This window comes from Marmota marmota, unplaced genomic scaffold, assembly GCF_001458135.2.
Source record: "Marmota marmota marmota unplaced genomic scaffold, marMar, whole genome shotgun sequence".
Lineage (NCBI taxonomy): Eukaryota > Metazoa > Chordata > Mammalia > Rodentia > Sciuridae > Marmota > Marmota marmota.
Genome location: NW_025999982.1, coordinates 5,397,965 through 5,424,503, shown reverse-complemented (window position 1 = coordinate 5,424,503; position 26,539 = coordinate 5,397,965). Strand labels below are relative to the sequence as shown.

The 26,539-nt window shown below is 45.3% G+C and overlaps 1 protein-coding gene across 3 annotated transcripts in view; it reads right to left on the bottom strand.

Annotated features, from left to right (window-relative positions):
* Tbc1d22b (TBC1 domain family member 22B) overlaps nucleotides 1-26,539 on the bottom strand; it is a 72,217-nt gene that overhangs the window by 5,702 nt on the left and 39,976 nt on the right. For 2 of the 3 annotated variants that reach the window (XM_048805227.1, XM_015487670.2), the window contains 4 exons: nucleotides 13,837-13,943; nucleotides 13,289-13,364; nucleotides 10,680-10,807; nucleotides 10,317-10,412 (listed from right to left, as the gene is read on the bottom strand). In XM_048805227.1, coding sequence (XP_048661184.1) covers nucleotides 10,317-10,412; nucleotides 10,680-10,807; nucleotides 13,289-13,364; nucleotides 13,837-13,943 — 407 coding nt within the window. Of the gene's footprint in view, nucleotides 1-10,316; nucleotides 10,413-10,679; nucleotides 10,808-13,288; nucleotides 13,365-13,836; nucleotides 13,982-26,539 lie in introns of all 3 variants that reach the window. The other variant, XM_048805226.1, reaches the window with a different exon arrangement.

The following is a 26,539-nucleotide window of genomic DNA, read 5'->3' as shown; positions in this document are numbered from 1 at the left end:
AAGGCACAAATGGTGGCTGGGGTTGTGGCTCAGTGGTAGAGCACTCGCCTAGCATGCATGAGGCACTGGGTTCGATCCTCAGCACCACATAAATGTAAAATAAAGATATTTTTAAAAAAAAGGCACAAATGTCTGTAATTTCAGTTACTCTGGAGGCTAAGGTAGGAGAATGGCAAGTTCAAATCCAGCCTCAGGGCTGGGGATATAGCTCAGAGGTAGAATGCTTGCCTAACATGTGCAAGGCTCTGTGTTCAATCCCCAGTACTGATGGGGGTGGAATGAGCACCCTTAGCAACTTAGTGAGGCCCTGTCTCAAAGTATTAAGAATAAAAGGGACTGGGGATATAGCTCAGTATTAGAGCATACCTGTGTTCTGAAAACAAACAAAAAACAAAAACAAGAGGCACAAACAATTTTTAAAGGTACTAATATTCATCCAGAAAATGTACTCCAAGAGCACACCCTTTTCCATAGATCACCAATATACACATTGAAACAGACAGACCTCATTAATTGTGATGATCCCTTAGATCCCCAAGGCTGCGAACAGAACTCAAAACCTATAGTCAAAATGGTGGGGAACCCACAGGAAGGACATGAGAAAAGAATCGGGCTACACACTTTTCTATATGTCTACACTCTCCCTTCCATGGTTGCTCTCATTCTCTTTCTTCCTTTTTTGGTTTTTTGTTTTTACAGTATTGGGAATTGAACCCAGGGATGCTCTACCACTGGGCTTTATAGTCCACTGTATTTTATTTTGAGACAGGGCCTCACCAAATTGCCCAGGCCACCCCTGAACTTGTGATCCTCCTGTGTATCTAGGTGATGACTTTGGAATATGATACCCATGAATTCCTTGGCCTTGGCCCCTTGGGCTCCTCTCCTGTTTCCTATTTCTTTTCCTTAACGTGTCCCCATCCCCACACAAACTGGAAAAGGTATTATCTCTTTTTGACAACCTCCTCCTTGGGAGTCCACTTTTATTCTCAGTTGGGCAGACTCATCTAGAGATCTTAACCTTTTCTGTTCTTTAGACTTTTGGGTGTCTGGTGAAGCCTAAGGATCCCTTCTCAAAATAATGATTTTAAATACATAAAATACATAATATAGCTATTAAAATATATTTTAAATGGGAAATCCCTACATCTGTATGGTAAATTTTCAGGTACCCATTTTTTTTTTCTTTTATCTTTTTTGGGCTTGTTGGAGTTTAAAATTTTTTCTATAATGGTTACATAATTTGTATAATTGATACAGAAAAACAACCAACAAAAGGCTAAGCTCTCTAGAAGAGAATATACTGTGCTGGGATGGGAGATATCTATAACTTCTAATTCTTCTAGGCTTAACAGAAACTTCTGGGAAGCTTCCAAATAATTTCACCCCTGGACAAGTTAACCTCTCATTTCCTCCAAGAAGAGTAAGGCTTAGCTGTAAGGAACCCTTCTGCCACCTGGTGTCAATGCCTGGGAACTGCAGTACCCCACCCCCAGCCTCCATCACCCCCACTGCAGCCCATCCTAGCGCTGCAAAAATGGGAAACCCTGTCCATTGGATAAAGACATAGCACGGTGAATAACCATAGCTGGGGGACAAAGGTATTAATCACAAATCAGGAGCTCTTATCTAGGGGTTGAGAAGAGCCACTACAGGGAATGGCTGAGATTTGTTACAGAGCCAGTTCCACAGGAGCATGCTGTTAGATGAAATACGATGGCAGACAGTCGGGAGGAGAAGGCAGCGTGCAGGGCAAGCAATGGAGAGCAGTTTTCAATTAATGGAAAGGGGGAAGCTGGCTTTTACAGAAGAAGCCTAAACATGGCTGAAACAGAAGAAAAGGGCCTGGCACAGTACCTGCTGAGAATCCACAGATCCCAAAGGAAAAGGCAATGTGACTGAGAAGGAATTTGAGTCATGTGTGAGGAGTGGAAGAAAACAATTAGATAAGGGACTAAAGGAGGAGAAGGTTATTAAGTAGTGAACAGAAACTCTGATAAAGGAAAGGCAGAGGGGAACCTCATTAGCAAATGCTTAAGGAAGAACTGGGGAGGAAGAGGGAGAACAAGATTAATTAGACTGGCAGTGACCACCTACTGAGACGTACTCCATACCAGACTGGCTCTGAATGCTTACCTGTACTTTGTACTAACTCACTCAATCCTCACATCAACTCTATGAGATACACAATATATCCACTTTACAGAAGAGGAAACCCTCCCAGAGGTTAAGGAACTTGCCCAAGGATACAGAGCAGTGCTGGGCTGGGATTAAACCTAGACAATCTGGCTCAAGCGCTTGCGCTCATTTCTATACCACGAGCTGCCAGCCCTCGGGGGAGAAAGAAGTGAGGCATAAAGAAAAAGGAACAAAAAGAAAACAAGTCATAGGAGACGCTGCTGGAAGGAAATCTCGGAGTCGACTAATTTCACTCAGTGATAAGGGCTCAGCACAACCAAAAATAGAATGTGTAATAATTAACAGCTAAAGAATTTAAAAGGTGGCATAAAATTAACTATTAAATAAGATATTGTATGCAGAATCACTTTGCAATATTAGAACATTATTTGCAATTGTAAAGTGTATTCAGGCGTGTAAAAATACTTTCCTAGTCAAGTAAGTACTTTAAAACAAACCTCTCCTATTCTGAGAATCAGTGAGGTAACAAAATATTTCCCCTGGTCCCAATATAATGTTTCAAAATCATGTCCCTGCCTATAAACTTTGAGAGTCAAATTTGTATCCATTGGTTTCTCCGGTACCAAAGCACCTAGTGCATTTGGCATCTTTTCCCCCTTACAGAAAGCTGTATAGAATTTTTGTTTCCATGTCTAGGAGTCATTCCCTTTCTCATACCAGTTTTTTTTTTTTTTTTAGTGGAGCTTCAATTCTGGGTTCCCTGCAAACCCTTCTTACAGGCAGGATTCAAACTGGCAATTCACCAAATGTCTGTAAAGACAGGACCTGCATCCAATTCCACAACCACACCCAGAAATCATGGGTGGTGCCATCTGGTTCAAGGAATCTATTTACTTTTAGTCCGTCATGGAGGCCTGGAGCACCCCGGGCTTGCACTATTTCACTTAATAACTCTGACCTGTCTCCTCCTTCACAGTGGGACTCTCTCCAAGACTCTCCAGTAAAGAAAGAACAAAGAATGCTCCGATTCGATTCGATGGTGCAGAGTCACTGCATGGTTACATGACTCCTTTGTGGGTTCCCTTTTTATACATTTAAAGGGACTTTGACTACTAAGCCTCGGTCCCCTGCATGTGCGGTGCTTCTCTGCTGTCCGAGTGTTGGCACCTGCTCTCACATGTCTGTAGGCTCCACGTACTTTCCCAGAATGGCTTCCTAGACTGCAGAGGGACCAGGTATTTGGGGGTGCCTGTCCTCTCTGACTCACACATATTCCTCCTAGAGAGAGCAGGTCAGAGAACAACAGTCCGCAGGCTTCTGGTGAGTTTCGTGATCCTGTACGAATCCTTTGTCCGCTGTGCCCCCGTGCCCACAGCTCAGTGTAACTGGTGCTCTCTGTTGATTTTTTCCCTTGGAGGTGCTTCCCTCCCTCCCAGCAGCTCCTCTGTGTTTGGTGCACTCTGTGCTGCTGCTCTGATCTAGAGGACCTGCCACTCGTTCCCTCACAGAGAACTCATCGTGACTCCTGTCCTGGGTTTCACATCAACTTGCTTTGGAAAGTCTTTCCCAGACCAGAGACCCCTGTCTGCCATCTGCCTCAAAGGCGTGTTCTGTGAATGAGTCAGGAATAAAAACTCCCCCCCAACCCCTCAAACTTTCACTCCCACAGGGTCTTATGTCCGGCTATTCCTCTGCCAGGACATACCTTTCCATGGCTGGCTGCAATGGTGAGGACCTGTCTTCTACCTGGCAGATGACACCTAGCAAGGTGCAGGCCAGAGACATGCACAAGAAGGGCCTGTCCTTGGTGTGGCTTTAATCGGAGTAGGGAAGGCAGGTATCTTGGTCCTTGCCTAGCTCCCTCAAGAGTCCTCTTTGCTTCTAGGACCATGCTGGCCTCAGGACACACAGCCCTGTCCTCGGGCTCACAGCCCTCTGTTCTTACTACTGGTGAGAGAAGCCCCCTCACCCCCTAGGTGGTGCACAACTGCACAGGGGGTTGGGTTCCAGTGCTCATGGCCTATGCAGATGTCTTTGTTTGACTGTGGCTACAGCCTCCCTTCAGCCAGGGACTTCTCCCACCATTGCTGCTCCTGTGGAGAGAAGTCCGCACGCTGAGCACCACGCAATCTCTTGACAGCTACCATCCCTACATTCAACTGGTTCTGTGACTTGGTAGTCCTGAATCCTATAGTCACCCTTTTCCCCTTGAATACCCAAGATGCCAACAACATCAAGATCCTTGCTTGGTACCAAGAGTCTAATAATTTACTCTTCAGCATTCCCACACAAGAAAAGAAGCGTGTGGTTGGGGATTCAGCTCAATGGCAGAGTGCCTGCCTAGCACATGCAAGACCCCGAGTTCAGACCTCGGCCCTGAAAAAAAAAAAAAAAGCGAGAAAGGAAGCATTTACCCATTTTGCTTTGGGTGATTTTTGCACGGTCAACTGTGTATTTGGTAGGTAGGTCTTAGTGTTGTTACACTTGTCTCCACCAATTACATTCCTCCCAATCTTGTGGTGGTGGCCTCATGGACCACATCTTAAGCGTCACCTCAATAACTTTACATGTACACAAGCCCAAGTATCCATCAGCCAGATCAGAACAGAGAACTGTTCTGTGCCCAGAAGACTCCTGTTCCTCTCCAGCCACCAGCTCTCCCTCAGCAGCTAATCTGACCACCAGGCTGGGGCAGGGCTCCAGGACTCCAGGAGAGGGACAGAGCCCAGCAAGCCATCTCCAGGGACTGCCTGTGACTGGCGCTCACAACCTCCATCTCCCACAGAGAACTGGGGTAGTATCAGGTACCTGGGACATAGAGCATGAGGGCAGCAGGAATCACAGGTCCTCTGAAAGTGGAAGAAGAAAAACCCAGAAGCCAGAATAAGACAAGGAAGACCTTGGAGAAATTCTTTTTCAGGTTTAAAAGAACCGATTTTTGTGTTCAACACTTCTTTGTGAGGAAAGAGTCTGCCAGCAACTGCCAAGGAGATGGGAGGAGGCAGCTGGGGGAGTCCTGGGGAGGAGTAAGCAGGCCCTATCTGTGAGCAGCCTAGAAGCATGTAGCCAGGCCCCAGGAAGAGTGGCAGCAGGCACAGTGGTTCACAGGTCTCCACCACTCACTCTCCCAGTGACCTTCACCTAATTACTTGTGGTGACACATTTTCCCCATTTGTAACAGTTGGGGTACTAATTATAGACTACCGGGTATTTTGTTCCAAGAATTAAATGAATTAACATAGGTCAACATTTAGGATAGTGCCTATACATTAAAAGTGCTAATGGCTGGGGCTGGGACTCAGTGGTAGAGTGCTCGCCTAGCATGTGTGAGGCCCTGGGTTGATCCTCAGCACCACTTAAAAATAAATAAATAAAATAAAGATATTGTGCCCAACTACAACTAAAAAATAAATATTTTAATAATAGTGCTAAGAATTAGCTCTTACTATATGGAACCTTAGGAAATTGTCGATATTCAAATATTTTCTCTTATAACAGCAATTGCATATGATTCAACCTAACATCATTAGCATTATTCTATTATACCAGCTCAGATGAAGGACTTAATTGCAAAGGGCCCCCTCCTAGTACAAAAGAGGCTTGGCCCAGCCTTGTCACAAGCTCTCATTTCAAGCAGCCCATGAGTCCCTGAGGACTGGTCATTCTACCCACAAAGTACCTGTGACATGCCTCAGATTCCCTTGCTAAGGGCTCTCAGGAAGGAAACCTCTTAATATGATGCTCCTTTGTCAGTGTTTGGTCCCTCCCTCAGGTAGGCAGCTGCTAGGCCAGAGGGAAAGAAGCAGATGTCTTTCCTCCTGGGGACTCTCACCACAGCTGGGACCCTGCCCTTTGCTCCTGTGTATGCTGACACCTCCTCTCCAGTCCAGTTTGCTCATCCAGTTTGGTAGTTTCACCGAGGATGAGCCCAGCATGGTGACTCATTAAGTGGGAAACTTGGGTGTCTGGCCCACCACCTTGATACTGGGGATTGACCAGGGCCTCACACGTGCTAACCAAGCATTCTACCTACAACCATGTTACATCCCTAGCCCTTTTTGTGATTTATTTTATTTTGAAACAGGCCCTGGATGGCTTCAAACTTGCCATCCTCCAGGTAGATAATATTAATAACAAAACTGCTGTTTCTTTTTTTTTTTTTTTTTGGTGTGTGTGGTACTGGGTACTGGGGATTAAACCCAGGGACTCTACCACTCAGCTACATTTTCTACTCACTTTATTTTTTATTTTTGAGACAGGATCTCACTAAATTGCTAAGGTTGGCCTAGAACTTGTGATTCTCCAGCCTCAGCCTTCCGAATTGCTGGGATTACAGGCATGTGCCACAATGCCTGGCTAATAAGCTCACTATTTTGACAGCTAAGTGCCAAGTACATTATTCCAACTGCTTCACATGCATGAACTTGGTTAATCTTTATAAGAGCCCTAGGAGGCAGGTACTATTATCCCCATTTTACAGATAGGAAAACCAAGGCACAGAGAGCTAAGTGACTTGCTAAATGTTGCACACCCGGAAAAGTGGCAGAGCTAGAATTAGACCCCAGGTGGTCTGGCTCCAAAGACCATGTCCTATTCTGCATTGTCCCCAAGGTGGCTGTTTTCCCTCCGAAACTCCCTTACACCAAGCTCTTCTTCCCAGCTCTTCGGGGTGACAAGTGGCTGGTTTCCCGAAACTGCCACAACTCCCATTTTTATTTCAGCAACCACTTCACCTGGTTTTTCCTTGTGTTGCTTATGAGAGCTTTTAGCCCTAAAACTGGCTTTCTGTGATCTCTGAATTCACTCGTGGAGCTTTCTTTGTGGTGATTTAATACCAGCAGCCCTTTAGCAGGGGGGATGCACATGTCTCCTTTCTCTGCAAAGGTCATGTCCAACCGTTCACTATCTTGCACAGTGCGCTGTGCCCTCGTTCCCCACACTTCTGCCATGATTCTTTCTCCTGAAGGCTACCACCTGTCTAGCCTAACAGCCAGGCACATTTTTTCTTTCAGTATTCATAGAACTTTAGAACTGTGGGGGTGGAAGGAACTCTGCAGATTATCCAGTTCAATCGCCCATTCTATTTGGTCTAAAGAAAGAAGGGAGTGTCCCCCCCCCACCACCACCACCACAGAAGGATCAACTGAAGCGTTAACAAAGCAGCAGACAAAAAGCAAAAAAAGCGCAGGGCCAGTCTGTGGGTTTCTGCCGAAAGGCCTCAGACCCATCGGATAACTGAACACTCTCTATGGTAAGGAATGTCACTATGACTAACAATCTGTTTTGTTTTTGTTTTGGTACTGGGCATTGAACCCAGGGGTGCTCTACCATTGAACTACATCCCCAGCCCTTATCATTTACATTAAGACAGGCATAGAGAGCCAAGTGACTTGCTTAATGTGGCACACCCAGAAAAGGGCCTCACTAAGTTGCTTAGGGCCTTGCTAAATTGCTGAGGCTGGTCTTGACCTTCCATCCTCCTGCCTCAGCCTCCCAAGTTGCTGGGATTACAGGCATGCACCACCATGTCTGGTTACTAACACAGTCTTAAAGTCATAGAGCATTGTCCTCTGCTCCATGACAACATTGTGAATTGCTAAAAGCCATTCCAGGAATCACCTCCACCTCTCTAAGCTAATCTGGGGGGCACTCTGATCACATCTGACAAGGCTCTCTGAGCCTGGCTCATGATAACTAAATTAGACCTCATGCTCTCAATATCCTACTGCACCTCAACCACATTATCAAAATTGATAGCTCACCCCGGTGCACAGCCATTCCAGCCCCTTGTCCTCATTTATCCTGGGATGTCACATATGCTGCTTGTTGGCAGAAGCCAGGTTCTTAATCAGCGGTCTGCAGCCTTGGCACCTCAGCCAGCACCGACTCAGGGAAGTCAGCTCATCTGCTCTCCTTGTTCTCCAAAGCCCTCCGTGGGCAGGCTGAGCCTGTCTTCCCATCTCCCTACAGAACAGACATCTGTTCTTTCACCACCTAACACCAATTACAGGGCTGACTGCTCAGGGGTCACACGGAGATGCTGATGCTCTTGGCGACAACTACGCCGCTGGCTGGACTCAGAAACACATTCAGCTTCTCCCCCAGTTTTAAAAGAACTATATGCCCATTAAAGACAGACAAACCCCCTCAGTTCAGAAATGAAAAGAGCATAGAAACAAATGTCCCTCCCACCAGATCGTGACCAGGAACAACCTCCAGGCTGCACTCCCTCATTGGCACAGCCTGGCCGCCTCTCTCCTCACTCCACATTTCCTCTCTCCTGGAGTTCCACCACCTAGATTAGGCCTTTCTGGAGTTTTCTTCAGAGGGACTCAACATGTCCCCGCCCAGGCCATCAGGACGCTGTCCTCTCACAGAGCATCCACTCTCGGCCTCCTTTGTTCCATCTGCCTCTCCTCCCTGACCTCTTCTTGTAGGTGTGCCAGGGCTCACACTTGCTTCCTCAGGGATCTCACCCAGTGTCCCGGCTTTAAGCAGCTTCTAGCCAAAGGCTCCTAAACTATGCATCCAGTTGAGACCCCTCTCTTTCAGACTTGCGACTCACAATGTCCCTTTGTCTTGTAGACGTCTCCGTTTGGATACCCAATGCATTTGAAATTCAACACGCTCAGCACTGAATTCCCGACTCCTTCCCCATGAACCTGCTTCCCCTTCGGCCTTCTCCACACACTGCGAATGCCCTTCTGCCACCTATGCTCTACATGCAATTCATCGGGAAAGCCTGAGACCCCAGACCTGGGAACTTCTCACACCCTACGGTCACCACTCAGGTCCAAGCCACCCTCATATCTCCCTGGAGAATGATGGCAGCATCCTGGCTGTCTCTTCCACCCCATGCACACCTATAGGTCACAAAAAAGCAGGGTGATTCTTCCAAGGTTACCAGTCAGATCATGTCCCTCCTCTGATCAAGACCCTCCTGTGGCTTCCCTTCCACTCAGTGAAAGCCAGAGTCTTGGCAGTGGCTCCAAGTGCTGTGTCTGGGTCCCTGTGACTTCTCTGCCCTCACTCTTCCTGCTCTTCTCTGGGATCTCTGCTCCAGGCCTCATTGGTCACCACGTGATTCTTCAACAGCCCAGCTGTGCTGCTGTCTTGGAGCCTTTGCACCGGCTTTTCCCTCTGCTCCAATTCTTCCAGAAGCCCACATGGCTCGCTCTCTCACCCTCCTCTCACCTTGCTCAAATGCCATCCCTCAGTGAGCTTATCCTGACTACTTTATTTGAAATTGCAGCTTGGCTGGGTGCTCACCTTTAATCCCAGAGACTCAGGAGGCTGAGGCAGGAGAAACATATAAGTTCAAGGGCTTAGGAGACCCTGCCTCAAAATAAAAAATAAAAAGAGCTGGGGATGTAGCTCAGTGGCTAAGCACCCCTGGGTTCGATTCTCAGCACCACATATAAACAATAAATAAATAAAGTCAATCAATAACTAATAAAAATATTTTAAAATAAATTAATAAATAAATCTCCAAGATGTTTAATGCAGTGTTTCTCAACTGCTTTTGTCTATNAAAAAAAAAAAAAAAAGAGAGAGAGAGAGAATATATATTTCTTACTCCCATCTGTTTTTGGGTACTAGGGATTGAATTCAGGGGTGCTTGACCACTGAGCCACATCCCCAGCCATATTTTGTATTTTATTTAGAAACAGGGTCTCAATGAGTTGCTTAGCGCCTCGCCATTGCTGAGCCTAGCTTTGAACTTGCAATCCTCCTGCCTCAGCCTCCTGAGCATCTGGGATTATAGGCATGTGCCACTGTGCCTGGCCCCTTCTAACATTTTAAAAAATTTACTATTTACTATGCTTTTATTGTATGTCTCCCATCAACTAATATTTAGGCTCCAAGAGAACAGAGGCCTCTGTTTCATTTCCCAGTGTATCCTACACTGCCAAAGGTGTCTAGCATGGCAGGCATTCAATAAATGCTTGTCAATGAATGAATGAAAGATGTTAGGCTGCCCAGCTAGTCTGCAGCTACTCTGCGGCCTTTCTGACACAAAGATCCTTTTCAGACCCAAGGCCTCTGGACCCCACTGACTTCCTGCCACTCGGGCACTCTCTCCTGAGCATCCTTTCTCCCTTCCAATCCCCACCCCAGGTACCTGCTATGGCACCAACTGTTTTACAGCCATTGAGGGCTGACTCTTGGCCACTCACCTGAAAGTCCTCCTCGTCCAAGATCTCCTTCCTCCACTTGATCAAGAAGGCCGCACACACATAGAGATGAAAGTGGGAGAACCCTTCTGGTTCAGACTGGGAAGGAAAACAGAGACAGCCCTGACAAGGAGCCAGCTGTAGTCCTCTTAGTTCCAACCCTTCTGGAAGCTACAGAAGCAGCAGGACATCACTTGCATGGCAGGGCACCCAGAGGCTGAGAAGACTTAGCAAGGGCCCTGTTCTTGAGGCCAAGGCAGACACAGAGGTAGGAGGTGATGGGAATTTCTGGGCACTCCTCACAGGGCAGGGAGCTGGGCACCTCAGGGACTGCCTGGCATGGAGTGGGCAAGGGTCTCGTCATACCTGGTACGTGTCCCATAAGCGGATGGTGCAGCGAAGAGGAAGCTCCCGCATGAGCAGATTATTCATCCACCGAAAGGCAAACTGTAGGTATTCAACCTCGTACCTCCTGAAGTGATTATGCACCTGCTCTGAAACAGGAAGCATCGTGGGCCCCTGACGCACAGCCTCGGGGATGAGGCCCTGAAAGCTCTCAGGAGCCCCAAAGGCAGATTCCATTTTTTATCACCCCTCCCTCGGGGAGCCAGACACAGGGGGGCAAACAGGCATCAGACGGCTCTTTGTGTTTTGATTCTGATTCTCACAGCAATGCTGCAGCTCAGGGAGCTCAGCACGTGGAACTAGCCTGACATCCCAAAGTGATGCTCTCGGTGCCCTCTGCCTGCACGGGGCCACCCTGGCCACAGAACAGGAGACATACGGTTCACTTGGCTGCTGAATCTTATTACTCATCAGAGAAGGAGCCAGAATGGAAAAGAACCTTGGAGGTCACCTTGGCCATTCTCCCAACAGTGAGGAATTCCTCCCCAGCATCCCTGACAGATGGCTAGCCAGCAGGGACTGTGCCACTGCCAGTGAAGGGGGCTCACTGACCCACCAAGGGCAGCTTCTTGCACTGATTTATTGAGTGATTTATCAGAAGGCACTTTACCAACTTCAACAGAATCTAGCCACCTACTAACTCCCAGCCCTTGGGATCCATGTGGTATTCTGACACAAGTCAAAACAAACCGGGTTTCCATTCTATGTGACATCCCTTCAAATAATGCTTACTAGGATTGTTTTGGTTTGATTGTTTTCTTTTTTTGCATTTCTGGGGATGGAATCCAGGGCTTTGAGGATGCTAGGCAAGTGCTCTACCACTGAACTACAGCCCTAGCTCCTAATACCTTTTTTTTTTTAATTTTGAGACAGGGTCTCACAAGTTGCCCAGGCTGGCTCGCAACTTGCGATCCTCCTGCCTCAACCTCCTGAGTAGACCGAATTATAGGCATGAGCCACCAAGTCTGGCTCCTGATACAGTTCTTGAAAGAAATATTAACCATGCTTACTTCAGGGGAATAGAATTTAAGGAAGAAGATAGATTTCTAATTACTACGTGTTTTTCTGCATTGTTTAAACTTCTATAATGAGGAAGTAATACTTCTAAAATGCAAAGTAACGAGACATATACGTTTAAAAGCTACTATCTTAGAGTGCCAGGCCTTAATTCATCAGGTAATTATAAGGGCAGGGAAAAAAAGAGTGGACAGTGGCAGAAAGCACGGCCTCTGCCCTCTGGAACTGCTGCTGCTCAGCCTCTGGCAGCCAGCGTAGCAACCCAGGAAAAGGCAGCACATATCCCATGCTAAGCTCTGGAAAAGCGATGCCAGACACTGCCAGTTGGGCCCCAGCATGGGTGCCAACAGCTGGGTTAGGGTGATAAGACACAGGAAAACATTCCACTGCACTGTGCGGGAGAAACGGTGAGTAAACAAATGAGGCCGGGAGACTAAAACTCTAAGTCATGACAGAAGAGAAGAGTGAGCAGAACCAATCAGGAAGGTTTTCTTTTTAAATATTTTTTTAGTTGTCAATGGACTTTTATATTATTTACTTTTATGTGGTGCTGAGGATAGAACCCAGTGCCTCACGCGTGCTAGGCAAGCGCTCTACCACTGAGCCCCAGCCCCAGCTCCCTCAAGGAAGGTTTTCATGAAAAGAGAAGGTGGGAAAGGAGAGAGAATGATACCCAACTTCTGTGTGTGGAAAAAAGAAAGAGGCTTTTATTTTGGGTTATGCACAAAAGTGGGGCATGGCGTTTATTAGTTGGTGTGCTGACCGGCAGAATCCCAAAGAACCTCACTGACGCTAAAGGTCCTGTTTTATGAGGATCTCATATTGGTTCTTTCCTTGGCCTTGGGGTCCTCAAGAGTCAACAGCTGAGCTTTCTGAATTGCCCTGTAGTTCTACCATCCCGTGCCCCAGGCCAGAGCTGGGACTCCACTTTTGTAAGAATCCTGCCTCTCAAAGATGTCCTCTTGAGCTGTGCCTCCATGACCCCAGGCCACACGGGTCTAGCAAGTCCTGGCTGCTAGGTTCTCAATGAGACCTGAGGATCCAGCATTAAGCCTGGGAGTTCCAAGTTACATCACTGCAGAAAGGACAAGGGCAGCGTACTAAAGGCTTGAAGCTAACAGTAATGGGAAGCCACAGGAGGATCCTGAGTAGAAGAGGAGGCGCTGGAATAGTACTTTAGAAGAATGCAAATAGATGATAGATGGTTTGAAAAAAGAGTATGGAGGAGGCAAGTCCTTCTAGAAGGAAACTGTGGAAATCTGGAAAAGCTGGACCAGAGATGTGCCCAGGAAATACAGAAGAGGTAGACAGAACAGAGTTGCTGAAGGAGAACCGACAGAACTCAGAGACAGAAAACAAAAAGGAAAGAAAAACTTGAGATACCCGCAGAGGCCTCCCCTTACCTTCCTGCTGAGACGTGGGAGGGTGCTGCTGCTGATGACAGCAGTGAGCTACGGGGAAGGGCTAGGAAGGGAGCTGAGGGACCAAGGATTCTGGCTTGTGTCAGAGTCATATGGGCTACTGCTAGAGAATTCCTGTTCCTTTGGACCTACCATCAATCCGGCTGACGAGCTCTTCCAGTGCCTTGACCTTCTTCTGGATCCCTGGTTGTGCAAAGGTATAGTTATCCTGCAGACGATACAGAGCCCAGGATGAACAGGGACCCCAAACAGTGGTGCTCCTGCCTCTCAAGTTCACTGAAACTCGTTAAAAAGTACAAGTTATTGTGTGAGGAATGGCCTGTTCAGTGTTGTAATGCTGTTGCTAATGGCTGATCACAGTGTTTCAGGGAACAAAGAATTGCCAGAACAGTGTGGTATGAGTAATGCCCGATGAAGTCCTGCTGGGTGTGAGCACAGCCACAGGGCCCTGTGTGTGTGAGGCAGAATGGAGGGGCCTACTCTGAGGACAGAACCCATGCACCACACAGATTTTCTCAGACTCCCAGGGACACTAGACAGATGCAAAGCTAACAGAAAGAGATAAAGGAGGAACCACGGTGGGCAGGGAGCCCTGTCTGATACTGAAGAGCAATAAGGGCACTGAAGGCCTGAAGGAGCCTCTGGACCTAGCTGTCCCCACAGAGGAAGAACCAGCTCACCTGGATCCCATCCAGCAGCTTGCTCATGCACCAAAAGCTGTCAGCTTCAATGCTTCGCAGCATGTCCTGAGACAAATTGGTCACGTCAAAGTTCTCCACATCCTCTTCTGTAAAACAAAAGGTGAAGAAAGTCCAGAGGTCTTTTCTAAAAATGAAGAAAGAAAGAGTCTAGTGTCTTCAACAGGGTCCTTTTGACCAGGGGAGAACCAGGCTAACCTGATGTCAAGGAACTGCACCTCGCCTCCCCTTGTCAGGGGGACAAATGGATCCCAGGGAAGTTCCTGAGGGTTTCATTACAATACTGAATAGGCCATTTCTCACACCAGTCCCACTGGGATCAACAACTCTTTCTCCTCCTCTGCACTTATTCATTCAGCTTTAGAAAGTGATAATTCAGGTCTCGTGTTCAATGAGCTATACCCAGCTCACTGGAGACAGTCTGGAAAATTCTTTGATTTCAAAAATTCTGTGAGCTGTCTTTGCACACTCTCACTCACACTTACACGTAGCAAAAACAGCTGGGATCAGATAGCCCACACAGTGCATTTTGAGGATGGAATCCCTGAATGCTGATAAGGCAGACCAGTTCATGCGCATGCATGTGTGCGTGCGAGCGCGCACACACATATACATTCTCTCTCTCCTTTTTATTTTTGGCAGTACTGGGGATTGAGCCCAGGGCCTTGAGCTTGTGTAAATGTTCACCACTAAGCTATACCCTGGCCCTGAACCTATGGTCCTGTCACTGAGAAGTGAAGGTAGTGCCTGAGGGAGGATGGACCCAGACTGTGAGGGCTTCTAGGATTTAATTCCACCAAGTTGGTATTCCCCAAGAGGGGTTCTGTAAAACATCAATTCTATAAGACACTTAAGAAAAAAGGAGTTACATAGACAAAAGCAGTTGAGAAACACTGCATTAAACATCTTGGAGATTTATTTATTAATTTATTTTAAAATATTTTTATTAGTTATTGATTGACTTTATTTATTTATTGTTTATATGTGGTGCTGAGAATCGAACCCAGGGCCTCACACATGCCAGGCAAGTGCTCTACCACTGAGCCACAAGCCCAGCCCAAAATATCTTGGAGGTTCCTCAAGATCATAGCATACATTCTGACCAGGGAAGAACCAGGCTAACTTGATGTCAAGGAACTTGCCCCTCGCCTCCCCTTGTCAGGGGGACAAATGGATCCCAGGGAAGTTTCCGAGGATCTCATTACAACACCAAATGGGCCATTTGTCACACCAATCCCATTGGGATCAACAACTCTTTCTCCTCAGGATTTGAGAAGTTATATGAAAGTCTGCACTAAGTTAACTTGCTTAACTTTGTTTATCCAGCATTTCCCAAGTCTTTTTAATCGTGGGACCTCTCTAGATGGGATCATCTATCAGCTTCTCAAAGGAACCCCACAGTAAGCAATAGGACTGAGAAGCTGTCTGGTCTGAGATAAAGTGAGGAAAATGTAAGACACCCTCAAGAAACCTGAAGAAACTGGGCATGGTGGCACAGCTTGTTCTTCCAAAGACTCAGGAGGCTGAGGCAGAAGGATCTCAAGTTCAAGGCCAGCCTCAGCAACTTAGTGATACTCTATCTCACAAAATAAAAAAATAAAAAGGGCTAGAGATACAGCTCAGTGGTAGAAAGCCCCTGGGTTCAATCCCCAGTAATGCAAACAAACAAACCAAAAAGAAAGAAAGAAAAGAATAAAATCAATCTGAAGAAGGAAAAGGCCTTGGGATATTTCCTTCTGGCCCCTGTTCAACTCTCCCTTCCTGCCACAAAGAGGTGTAGTAGTAAGAAATGTTCTCCTTGTCCAATAAGGCAGGCTACTGCACGCCTGTCAGAGGCCACATGGGAATGTTCAGGCCCTTGAATTCCGCACCAAAGGCAGCTTTTCCCTTAGGCCCACAGGCCCTATTTTGAAAACAAGATGTTCACGGCAGACACTTGTGCTACAGAGAGACATGGCAACTGACAAAATGTATCCAGAATCCTGCCCTTTTACATTATGGGAATGATTACTAGATCTGAACCTTCTCATGACAGCATATAGATGTAACAACTCTGAAATTCTCACTCTGCTTAAAGAACACTGAAGGCGATTAACAACAACAACAACAACAACAAAATAAATAAATAAATAAATAACTTTTGGAGAGAGTGAGGGTTTCTTGTCAGAAAAACTATGACCCTGGGAATGACCGAAAGGTCCGGCTTGAAGTCTGGCCACAGCCGATACATAAATGTGTAAAGTGCTAACCACAGTATCTGGCACACAACAGACACACTAGAGTTATTTTTTATGAAGTTTATAAGGAATGTATAATGACACAGGAAAGTATGTCACAGTATCAAAGGAAAAAGTAAGGAACAGAACTATTTATGGTAGACTTTCAACTACTGTATATACATTATTTATGTGTGTTTCTATAAGCACAGAAGAAAGACAAAACGTATTACAAGGTTTACAGTGCTTAGTCCCCAGGTGGTATAAATGAAGGATTTTATTGTCTTTGAGCTTTACTAGACTTTTCAAAATTTCCACAATAAGCTAATTTTTGATAGTCCCCCCAAATGCATTATTTCAGAAAAAAAGAGCCACAATTGAGTACACTTGCCTTTCATCACCAAAAAAAGAATAAATAAGATTTTATAAACAACACTAAGCTTGCAGAAACTAAGAATTTAGAGAATGTATAAGAGTCCATTTGAGGAACCCCATTAAAAAACAAAACAAGGGGCTGGGGATGTGGCTCAAGCGGTAGCGCGCTCGCCTGGCATGCGTGCGGCCCGGGTTCGATCCTCAGCACCACATACAAACAAAGATGTTGTGTCTGCCGAAAACTAAACAATAAACATTAAAAAATTCTCTCTCTCTCTCTCTCTCTCTCTCTCTCCCTCCCCCTCCCTCTCCTCTCTCTCTAAAAAAAAAAAATAAAAAATAAAAAACAAAACAAAACCAAGAAATACCATTTGCCTTTCTGTCCTAACTTCAACATTTACTATGTAGTGTTTTGGGGGGTGGCCATATATAGTATTAATTTAGGTAAATGACACTGAGCCTTAAGATTCAGCTCAGAATCTTCCTTTTTCTTTTTGTTTCATATTAAGACCTTTCCAGGTTGCTGTACATATCTCTAGCTCATTTCTGCACCCTTTATCTATCCATTTCTGCAGGGATTGCTTCCAACTCTCATGACTACAATGTCCCAAGGAATTGTCCCCTTTGAGCCTGTATAAGAACGGCTCTGGGTTGGACTTAGGCAGATCATTCTCTGGGCCAGTCTCTCAACAGTGCAGGAGGAAGGAGTAGCCCTTCCTTACAGTAAGCATGGGACACATACTAACCCAGGCTGGGCAGTAGCTCCCTCATCATGAGAATGGGGGGGTACAAGAAAAAGGTAAAACCCACAAGGAAGGTTCCAGATTAAAAAAAAACAAAACAAAACAAAAAAAAAAACACCCTCAACTCCTTGGATATACATTTCCCAAAGGAAGATCCAGAGGTCCATAATATTGGAAGATCTTCCCCAACCTGGGCATTCCAGGAGGATTCCAGAATGCTGCGGTGGAGATGCAAGTGGAGCCACAGAGGAGGAAGAGCCTGGGTCCCTGAGGACAGGGGGAGCAGGGCTGTCCCCATAGCCTGTGGTTTTTATTGTCAGACAGAATAGCACCTGGGTGAGGGCACACTCTGAAGCCAGACTGCAGAACTCAAATCCTAGCTCTGTCACCCACAGCTACATGACTTTGGACAAATGACTTTACCTTTCGAGTCTCAAGTCGTCATCTGTTAAGGTGGTAATATCAGTACCAGTGGCAGAGGATATTTAAGGATTTAAAAAGTTAATTAATATATGGAAAATACTGACAATAGTGTCTGGGATAAAAAAATGCATTATGTAAATGTTAGCTGGCATTATATTATTGTTATTATACAAGATACAAATATATTGACAATTGAGATATAGACTATTATTTGCCACCAAATCTAATCTTCAACAATAAACCCACCCTCCCAAATTGTACCTTAAAATCAGTCAATTTTCAAAGCTTTCCACTTCTACCTTTTGGTCTTAAGGAGGAAATGCAGGCTGTAGCTCATTGGTAGAGCGCTTACCTAACACATATGAGGCCCTGGGTTCAATCACACACACACACACAAAGCTAATGAAATCTAAATCTTAAAAGAAAAAAAAAGAGGAAATCCAGGCTAATTACATATGGTCACAGTTGGTCAGATGCCACACTCGGTAAGGGCACCAATTCCAAACCTTCAGCTGTGCAGGAAGCTGAGGGACCAACAGGCAAGGTGCTGGAGTATTACTCTGGGGCCTCGAGTTGGGGGCTCGTCTGCCCAGCAGCCCTCTGCTCTCACGTACAGCGAGGGGGAGTTCTCTTTTTCTGCCTGCTGGGAGGTTAAGATTCACTCCTTCAGTCAAAAACTGTGAGCTGAGTGCACCAGCAAGAAGCAGCCGAGAACAGGAGGAGCAAATGCTCTCTGAAGGGCTTCATTCAGCATAAACAATCTGTTCAGAAGGATCATTAAGCGTCCACTTGAGGAAATTCAACACATAATTGAAGCTGAAATGGGAAACCATGCCAGCCGTGCAGTCTCCAGTGAGGGCAGCGTCTTTGGTTGTCATGACAAGTATACAGCAGCCAGGACTCAGGCTGAGGGACTGAGATTTTTAAGGGATATTTTATGGCTATTTTAAGAGGCAAAGCATCCAAAAGGAGGAAATCCAAAAGCTCTTTATAAAAATCAAATTGCCCACTCTGGGCTTGACGAGAACATGCCTATTTATTAGCTGATAAAAGGCAGCTGAGTGGTGGCTCCAGTCAACTGTTTATTTTTCCTGAGGACTCTGAGTCCTGGGCCTGAAGCTGCTTAATATATGCCTCACAAACTCCCTGACAGCTTTGGGAAGAACAGGTTTGGCCCAAACTGACAAGAGTAACACCTATTCACTGCTTCAAGCACTTTCTAGGATCCACCTGAGATCCCAGGGCCATTTTCAGATCTGTGAACCAGTGACTCTGCCTGGCTGGCAGCTGCAGGTGGCCTTTGTTTTCCAAAGCCTTGGATTTACCTGACCTGTGTCATTGTTTTCTTTTCTTTTTTTTTTCTTTAAGTAAAAACTGGACTCCTAAGAATACCTTGCATAATATTTTCTAATCACAGAAGGAGACTGAGGAAAACAACAAATAAAATCTTTTTTGGCCATGCGTCTAAAGAACCTCATAGAACAGAAACCTAAACATTTTTTTTAAATTTTTATTTACTTATTTTTATTTGAAGTTGGACACAATGCCTTTACTTTATTTATTTTTAAGTAGTGCCGAGAATCGAACCCAGGGCCTTGCACATGATAAATGAGTGCTCTATCACTGAGCCACAACCCCAGCCCCTGGGAAAACAGTTTTAAGAAAAGTGCCAAAATGCTGAGGATGCATTTCAGTGGTAGAATGCTTGCCCAGCGTGTACAAGGTCCTGGGTTGGATCCTCAGCATTGTAAGAAACAAAAGAGAAGAAGAAAAGAAAAGAAGTGCCTAGGACTTCATCTGATCAATTCTATAAAATTTCTAAGTGGTTCAAGCACTATACACACTTATTGTTGGTGCTGCTCATCCATCACTTTCAGGCAAGGACCTGGCAATACTGCCACAAACCTTCAGTATGTACAACAGGGTACAGTGGCCCCCTGGACAAACCAGGAAAGCCAAAGCACCTGACATCTATGTCAGGGGAGTTGCTTTCTGAAGAGGAGATGTTGCTCCAGAGGTGGGTAGAAGGAAGGCTTACTATGAGGCCCTGGCTCTGCAGCACCAGGCCCATGTTTCTGCCTGTCAGAGGAGACATGAGATTCTGAAGATACAAGGAAGAACCTGACCATAGAATCTTCCTGACACTGCACCTGTCAATCAGGGCAGCAACTAGTAACTCAGAATCATATGAACTCTGGCTATTCAGCATGGGTGTTCTTGTGTCACAACACCCTGGTTAAAATTACTTTTAAAAACCAATATACTACTTTGTATACAACCAGAGATATGAAAAAATGTGCTCTATATGTGTAAGATGAATTGTAATGCATTCTGCTGTCATATGTAACAAATTAGAATTAAAAAAATAAAATTAAGGGAAAAAACCCTAAAATATATATATATATATACTAGTGGGGTGTGATGGTGCACAGTGTAATCCCAGCCATTTGGGAAGCTGAGGCATGAGAACTGAAAGTTCCAGGCCAGCCTCAGCAACTTGGCAGAGACCTTGTCTCAAAATAAAAAATAAAAAGGGCTGGGATATAGCTCAGTGGTAGAGTGTCTCTGGGTTTAATTCCTAGTACCAAAACAAAACACTAATGCACCTCCAAGTCTCTTTACTTTCCTTAGGTTCCTATACTGCTTTTGCTTTCATTCAGTAAACATTAGAAGCTCCTGGGTAGGTCAGCCTCTTGGCACTGCTGTGGGACCCAGATTATGAGCCCAAACACATAAATGTTCAAGTTAAGGGCACAAAGGAAGAGCAAAGTCCAGCACAAACTAATCTTCTACGACCTGCCCAAAGACCACTCACCCACAGTGGTGAATACCACCCCCAGTCACACTGAATATTTCCATCACCCCAGAAGTTTTCTCATGCTCCTCCCAGTCAGCCTCCCACCAGAGGCATCCTTTGTCCCCATCTCTATCGCCATAGATTAGTTCTGCCTGCTTATGGACTTCAGATACATGGAATCAGACAATATGTACTTTTTTTTATTATCTGGCATCTTCTGTCCAGCTTAATGATTTCTGAGATTTCCGTGTTGTTACATCTATCAATTGTTTGTCTTTCACTGCTGAGTACTATTCTCTGGTATGAACAGTTGTTAATGGATATTTGGGTTGTTTTCAGTTTTCATCTGTATGAATAAAGTTGCTATGAATATTCTTTTTTAAAAAATACTTTTTAGAGGGTTGTGGCTCAGCGGTAGAGTGCTTGCCTAGCACTTACAAGGCCCTGGGTTCGATCTTCAGCACCACATAAGATAAATAAATAAAACAAAGGTATTGTGTCCATCTACAACTGAAAAATAAATATTTAATAAAACTTTTTAAAATTATAGATGGACATCTTTATTTAATTTATTTACTTATATGTGGTGCTGGGAATCAAACCCAGTGCCTCACACCTGCTAGGCAATTGCTCTACCATTGAGCTACAACTCCAGCCCACTATGAATATTCTTGAACAAGTCTTTTGGGGGCTATCGGTTTTCATTTTCATTGAATAAACAATTAAATGTAAAAGGCAGAGCTTTTTGCCTAATTTGTTTATGGTCGTAACCCTAATGCCTAGAGCAGCCACCGGCACAGCACAGGTGCCAGCAAACCCTTGCTTATGCGTGCTGGACTCCAGTTCCATCCCTTAGGAAGGAGAACTTTTGGCCAACTCAGCCCAGAGAAGTGTCGTTACTGCCCTCCAGTGGCCAAGCCCAGCAAAGCGTCACAAACTCGGTGTCCAGCAACATTTCCATGGAATTTTCATTCTCTCATTCATCTAGACAGACACGTGGGGAAGGCCTATTTTAGACACCAAAATGAAAGTACTGGGAATATCAAGAAACTTAAAATAGTCTCTGGCCTCCAAGAATGATAGTCCGGTGGCAGAGGGCAGAAGGGAAGCACAATCCTGGTGTGGGAAGTGGGAGAAGCGAACAGGCTGTGGTGTGCTACTGGGTAGGAGGAGGGCATGCGCCTGAGATGAGGGGTGCTGGCGGAGTGGGCGTGGGGGAAGGCTTCCAGGAGGAGGGAGAGTCTTAAGACATGCATGAGGGTTCATCCAGGGATAAGGAGATGGTGGAGCACAAGGCTCTCGTTTTAAGGAACGAGGTGGGAGCAGCCTGCACAGGTCCTTGCACACTAACTTGGAGAACCCCGCTGCTTAAAATTTTAGTTTTTTGAGATGGGGTCTTTGTGTTGTCCAGGCTGGGTCTGAACTGGGCTCAAGTGGCCGCCTGCCTCAGCCCCCCTGGAACTACAGGTGTGAACCACTGCACCCTGCTGAGAACCTGGGCATTTCACCAGCAGGTGATGGAATGTTCGGGCTTTTAGGCAGAGGAGCTGCGTGGGCAAGCAGGTGTGGAAGACAGGCTGAAGGGGCCAAAATGAGACAGAAAAATCTGCTTGGCGATTTTGGCAATTCAGACCTGACCAAGGAGTCAAAAGAACAGAGAGGAAGAAACAGATTCAAAAAAGATTTGAGACATAAAATCATGAGTGTTGTAATTGACACAGAAAAATGAGAAAAGAGAATTATAGATAATTCTTAGCATTTCTGAATTTGGTGACAGGAAATATAGCCAATTGAGAGAAAAGGGTTGCTAGGTGAGGGAAGAAGAGGAGATAAACAGGTTGGAGAGCTGAGGGGTAGCAAATATTGCCAGTTTTCTTCAAATTGTTCCTTCTTACCTCCTTGTTAATCAGCTCCCCAAGGGTATTTAATAGGACCCTTAGGTACTGGCCACCTGGGCACTAACATCATGTACAGTTTGGGGATATGTTCTTAAATGGAAGGAGTATACTTTTTTTCTTTATTCTCTGTGTTGGCTGGAATACAGGTACAGTGGCTGGAGCACAAGCAGTCCCTTGGATCATGAGAAGGAAACCACATGGCTAAATATGGCAGAACAAGAAAAGAGAGGAGTCTAGATCCCTGATATCTTGGATCAGCATTTAAGTCCTAGACTACTTTCCTCTGGACTTTTAACATGAAAGAAATAAACTTTCCTATCTTAGTTATAGCACTGTTATCTGGGATCCTCTGTTGTGTGTAAATGTGCTAATCCTAACCCATCCCCTATGAGATATGTGGGTGGAAGTGTCACACAGGGAACTGGACACAGTCACAGATCTGAGAAGGACTTCCCTCCTGGGAATTCCACTGCTATCCTGCTTCTAAATAAAACCTGCAGTGAAAACCCTACTATGCTACTGCATCTGAAAAGTTTTTTCACAACTGGTCTCACATTTTGCCTTGAAAGAAACTAACCAGGCATCATTCCTTTTCTAAAACCAGGACACATCACGAGCTCTGCTCTCTGCACACCACTTAGCAGTTACTGTTAAGCAGTTTATTTTGATGATGATCTCACTGTCAATCACACGGGCTCTTAATATGTTCAGAGCTGGATCAATAACACACCTAAGCCCAAATGCTCAGAGGTGAGACTCTAGAGGTATACCACAGACTCACAGATCCAGTCCAGAGACTCTCTCTTCACCATGACCCTCTAGCATTTCACCAGTGAACCTGGGCACAGCTGATTTATCTGCAGAGAAGCCACTTTCACAGAAGCAGCTGCCTTCTGCAGATGGAGAAGCTGCCTGGGGGCCAGGCTATAGACTTCCCTCCCAACTTCCTCAAAAGGGAGACACCAGATCTCCCCGTTTTCAACTATTTTACAACAAACATGATAAAAGTGATAGAGGTTGTAGAGAATGGACAGGGAAAGCGATGAGAGAGACCAAACAATGTCCTGGGGCACATGGATCCTGTAGCTCTACTGGGGCCGATTCCCCACACCATGGTCAGTGGAATGGGGCAGTGGAGTGACATCTGCACAGGATGACAGGGTGGCTGTATGGTGTTCCATGGGGAAGGACAGCCAAGGCCTCCTGCAGCAGGGAGGGTCACATCAGAGGGGTCAAAGCAAAAAGCCTTGTATACCAGCTGCCTTATCAGGATGTGGTGCCATTAGAGATGTGGAGAAAAGCAGCAATATTACCGAACAACAGAACCATTGTTGAAGACAGCAAACAATGTTGTACTTCTGTTAAGAAAGGCCTTGAGGCTGGGAAGAAATCCTACTGACTTCACACACAGTTGAATGCTTGCCCAGCATGTGTGAGGCCCTGGGTTCGATCCCTAGAACTAAAAAAGCAAAACCAAATAACAAAACAAAAATCTTAATTTATGTCTATCGATTGATAAGTAGATAAATTTAAGGTGTAGCCTATCATCATCATGAAATATTTGGCCACAAAAAGGAATGAAATATTAATACATGTCACAACGTGGCAAGTCCACAGAGACAGCTGGTGGCTTAGTCTTTTGGGGGCTGTGGGGTAGTAGTGGGTGGTGCTGGGGATTGAACCCAAGGGCTCACACACACTAGACAAGCATTTTACCAATGATCTACAGCCTCAGCCCCAGGGTTTCTTTTTGAAGTGATAAAATGTTCTAAAATTGATTGTGTGGTTATACAATTCTGAAAATGCACTAAAAACTACTGAAATGTACACTTTTAATGGATGAATTATATGGTATATGAATTATATATCTCAATAAAGCTACCAAAGAACCCCCATAAAATTTAATTTAAAATTACTACAACTCCAATAAAAATTCTACAGGGTCCCCCCACCTCCTAAACTTGACAAACTGATTCTAAAGTTCCTCTGAAAGGACTTGGAGGACATTTTACTAAATGAAATAAGCTATTTACAGATGGACAAATACTAATGATTGCACTAAGAAAGCAGCTGGAACAAGCCAAGCTCACAGAAACAGAGGAAAGAATAGTGGTTGCCAGGGGCGAGGAGACAGGCAGTTGCCATATTGTGGGTACAAAGTTTCAGTCATGCAAGATGAATACTTTCTAGAGATCTGCTGTGTAACACCGTACCCACAGTTGACAATACTCTATTGTGCATGTCAAAATTCATTAAGAAGGCAGGGAGTGGTGACATATTCCTATAATCCCAGCAATTTGAGAGGCTGAGGTAGAAGAATCACAAATTTATTTGAGACTCTATCTCAAAATTAAAAAAAAAAAAAATCTTCAAGAAGGTAGACTTCATGCCAGGCACTGAGGCACTGTAATCCCAGAAGGAAGATCACAAGTTCAAAGCCAGCCCCAGCAACTTAGTGAGGCCCTCAGCAACTTAGTGAGACCCTATCTTAAAATAAAAAACAAAAAAGGATGTGGCTCAGTGGTTAAGTGCCTCTGGGTTCAATCCCAGCACAACAACAAAAAGGATGAGACTAGTTCTGGATTTAAACACACACACACACACACACACACACACACACACACACACACAAGATAAAATAAACCCAGCTCTCTCTACTGACTGATCACCATGGGAGCGGCTTCCCTTGCCACACTCTTCCGCCATGATGTCCTGCCTCACTTTGAGCCCCAAGGAATGGAGCCAGCCACTTAGGAAGTGAAACTTCTAAAACCATGAGTGCCCCAAAACCTTTCCTCCTCTACAGTTGTTCTAATTGGGTCTTTTAGTCACAGCAGTGAAAAGCTGACTATAACAGAAATTGGTGGCTAGAAGTGGGGTTATTGCTGTGACTAACCTGACCTTGTGGTTCATAAGTTTTTGGAGCATTTTGGAATTGGTGGGAAGAATTTTGAGATGCTTAGCAGTGCAAGCTGGAAATGCTTTAGACTGTTGTAAGTGGTGATAAACCCATGCCTGGCTTTTCCTAACCAGATAACAACCCTCTCTGAAGCTCTAATGACCCTCATAAATTCTGTGTTATATAGTTGGTTGATAAAGCTTTTTGAATCTCTCAGTTCCCATCCATCTTTCCAAATACCCTAACGTGCTAATAATCGTCCTAGCCAGCTAAAATATTAACTAGGCTTAGTGTTATGCTTGTCAAAATTTTGTTACTGTAAGTTCTCAAACCCCCCTTTGTATAACTTTCTGTGCTATAAAGCTGTGCTCCTAGAGAGCTGCAGGGCTGTCTTCTGTTCCCGCGATTTTTGGGAGACACATTGGCAGATGGAAATTATAAGCTTGCTTTAATTTGATTTCAACTGGAGTCAGTGGTCTTTTCTTTGTGTTGTGGTCTAATAGCGGAGCTTAATGACCGATTCTGGTGGGAGCTCAGAAGATTAGAATGGCAATAGGACCATGGACAGGGAAGAGAGGGATCAAGAGGGTTCAGAGGACTGTAACGGAATTTGGAGTAGAGGCCATTTGTGTTATGTTCTGCCTAAGAAGGTATCTGCATTTTGCCCTCCTGAGACTTTCTGTGAGGCTGATTTTAAAAGCAATGAACTTCTTAATCTGGCAGAAGAAATTCCTAGGAAGCATAGCATTCAGGAAGTGGCATGGATAGTGCTGGTGGCTTTTAGTCAAATTTATTGTGATAATCAGGAGCAGAAAGATTTGGAAAACATGAACTTGAATGATGAGAGTAAAACTAGGGCTAAGGAAGTTGTAATTGTTAAAGACAGAGTACTGCCACTAAAGAAATGCTAAAGACTTTGCCCAGAGTCAAAGAGAAAGATGGCTTGAGGGCATCTCAGGAGCTGGCAAGACCACACCCAACTCAAGTTCAAGGGAGTAAAAGTGAAAATTCTCGAGACCAGTGGGGCACCCCTTCTTGCACAAGGGGGCCTAGGAAATTTTTTCAACATGTTCAGACACTTTGCAGCTACTGCAGCCAGGGTCCCTGGAGGCTGGGCTACTGCTTGAGATGGCAGCAGACCTCGGTGTCAACGTGATGCTGGTTCTGCAGGAATGCAGGATGCTGGAGTCAGGGGGTCATGGAGACTTCTACCAAGATTTCAAAGGAAGGCCTGGCAGGCCAGGCAGAGTACAGCAGGATCTGCGTCCCTGCAGGCACCCCCTGAGAAATCAAAGTGTGCAGATGTGAGGAGAAAGCTGAAGCTAAAGTGGACA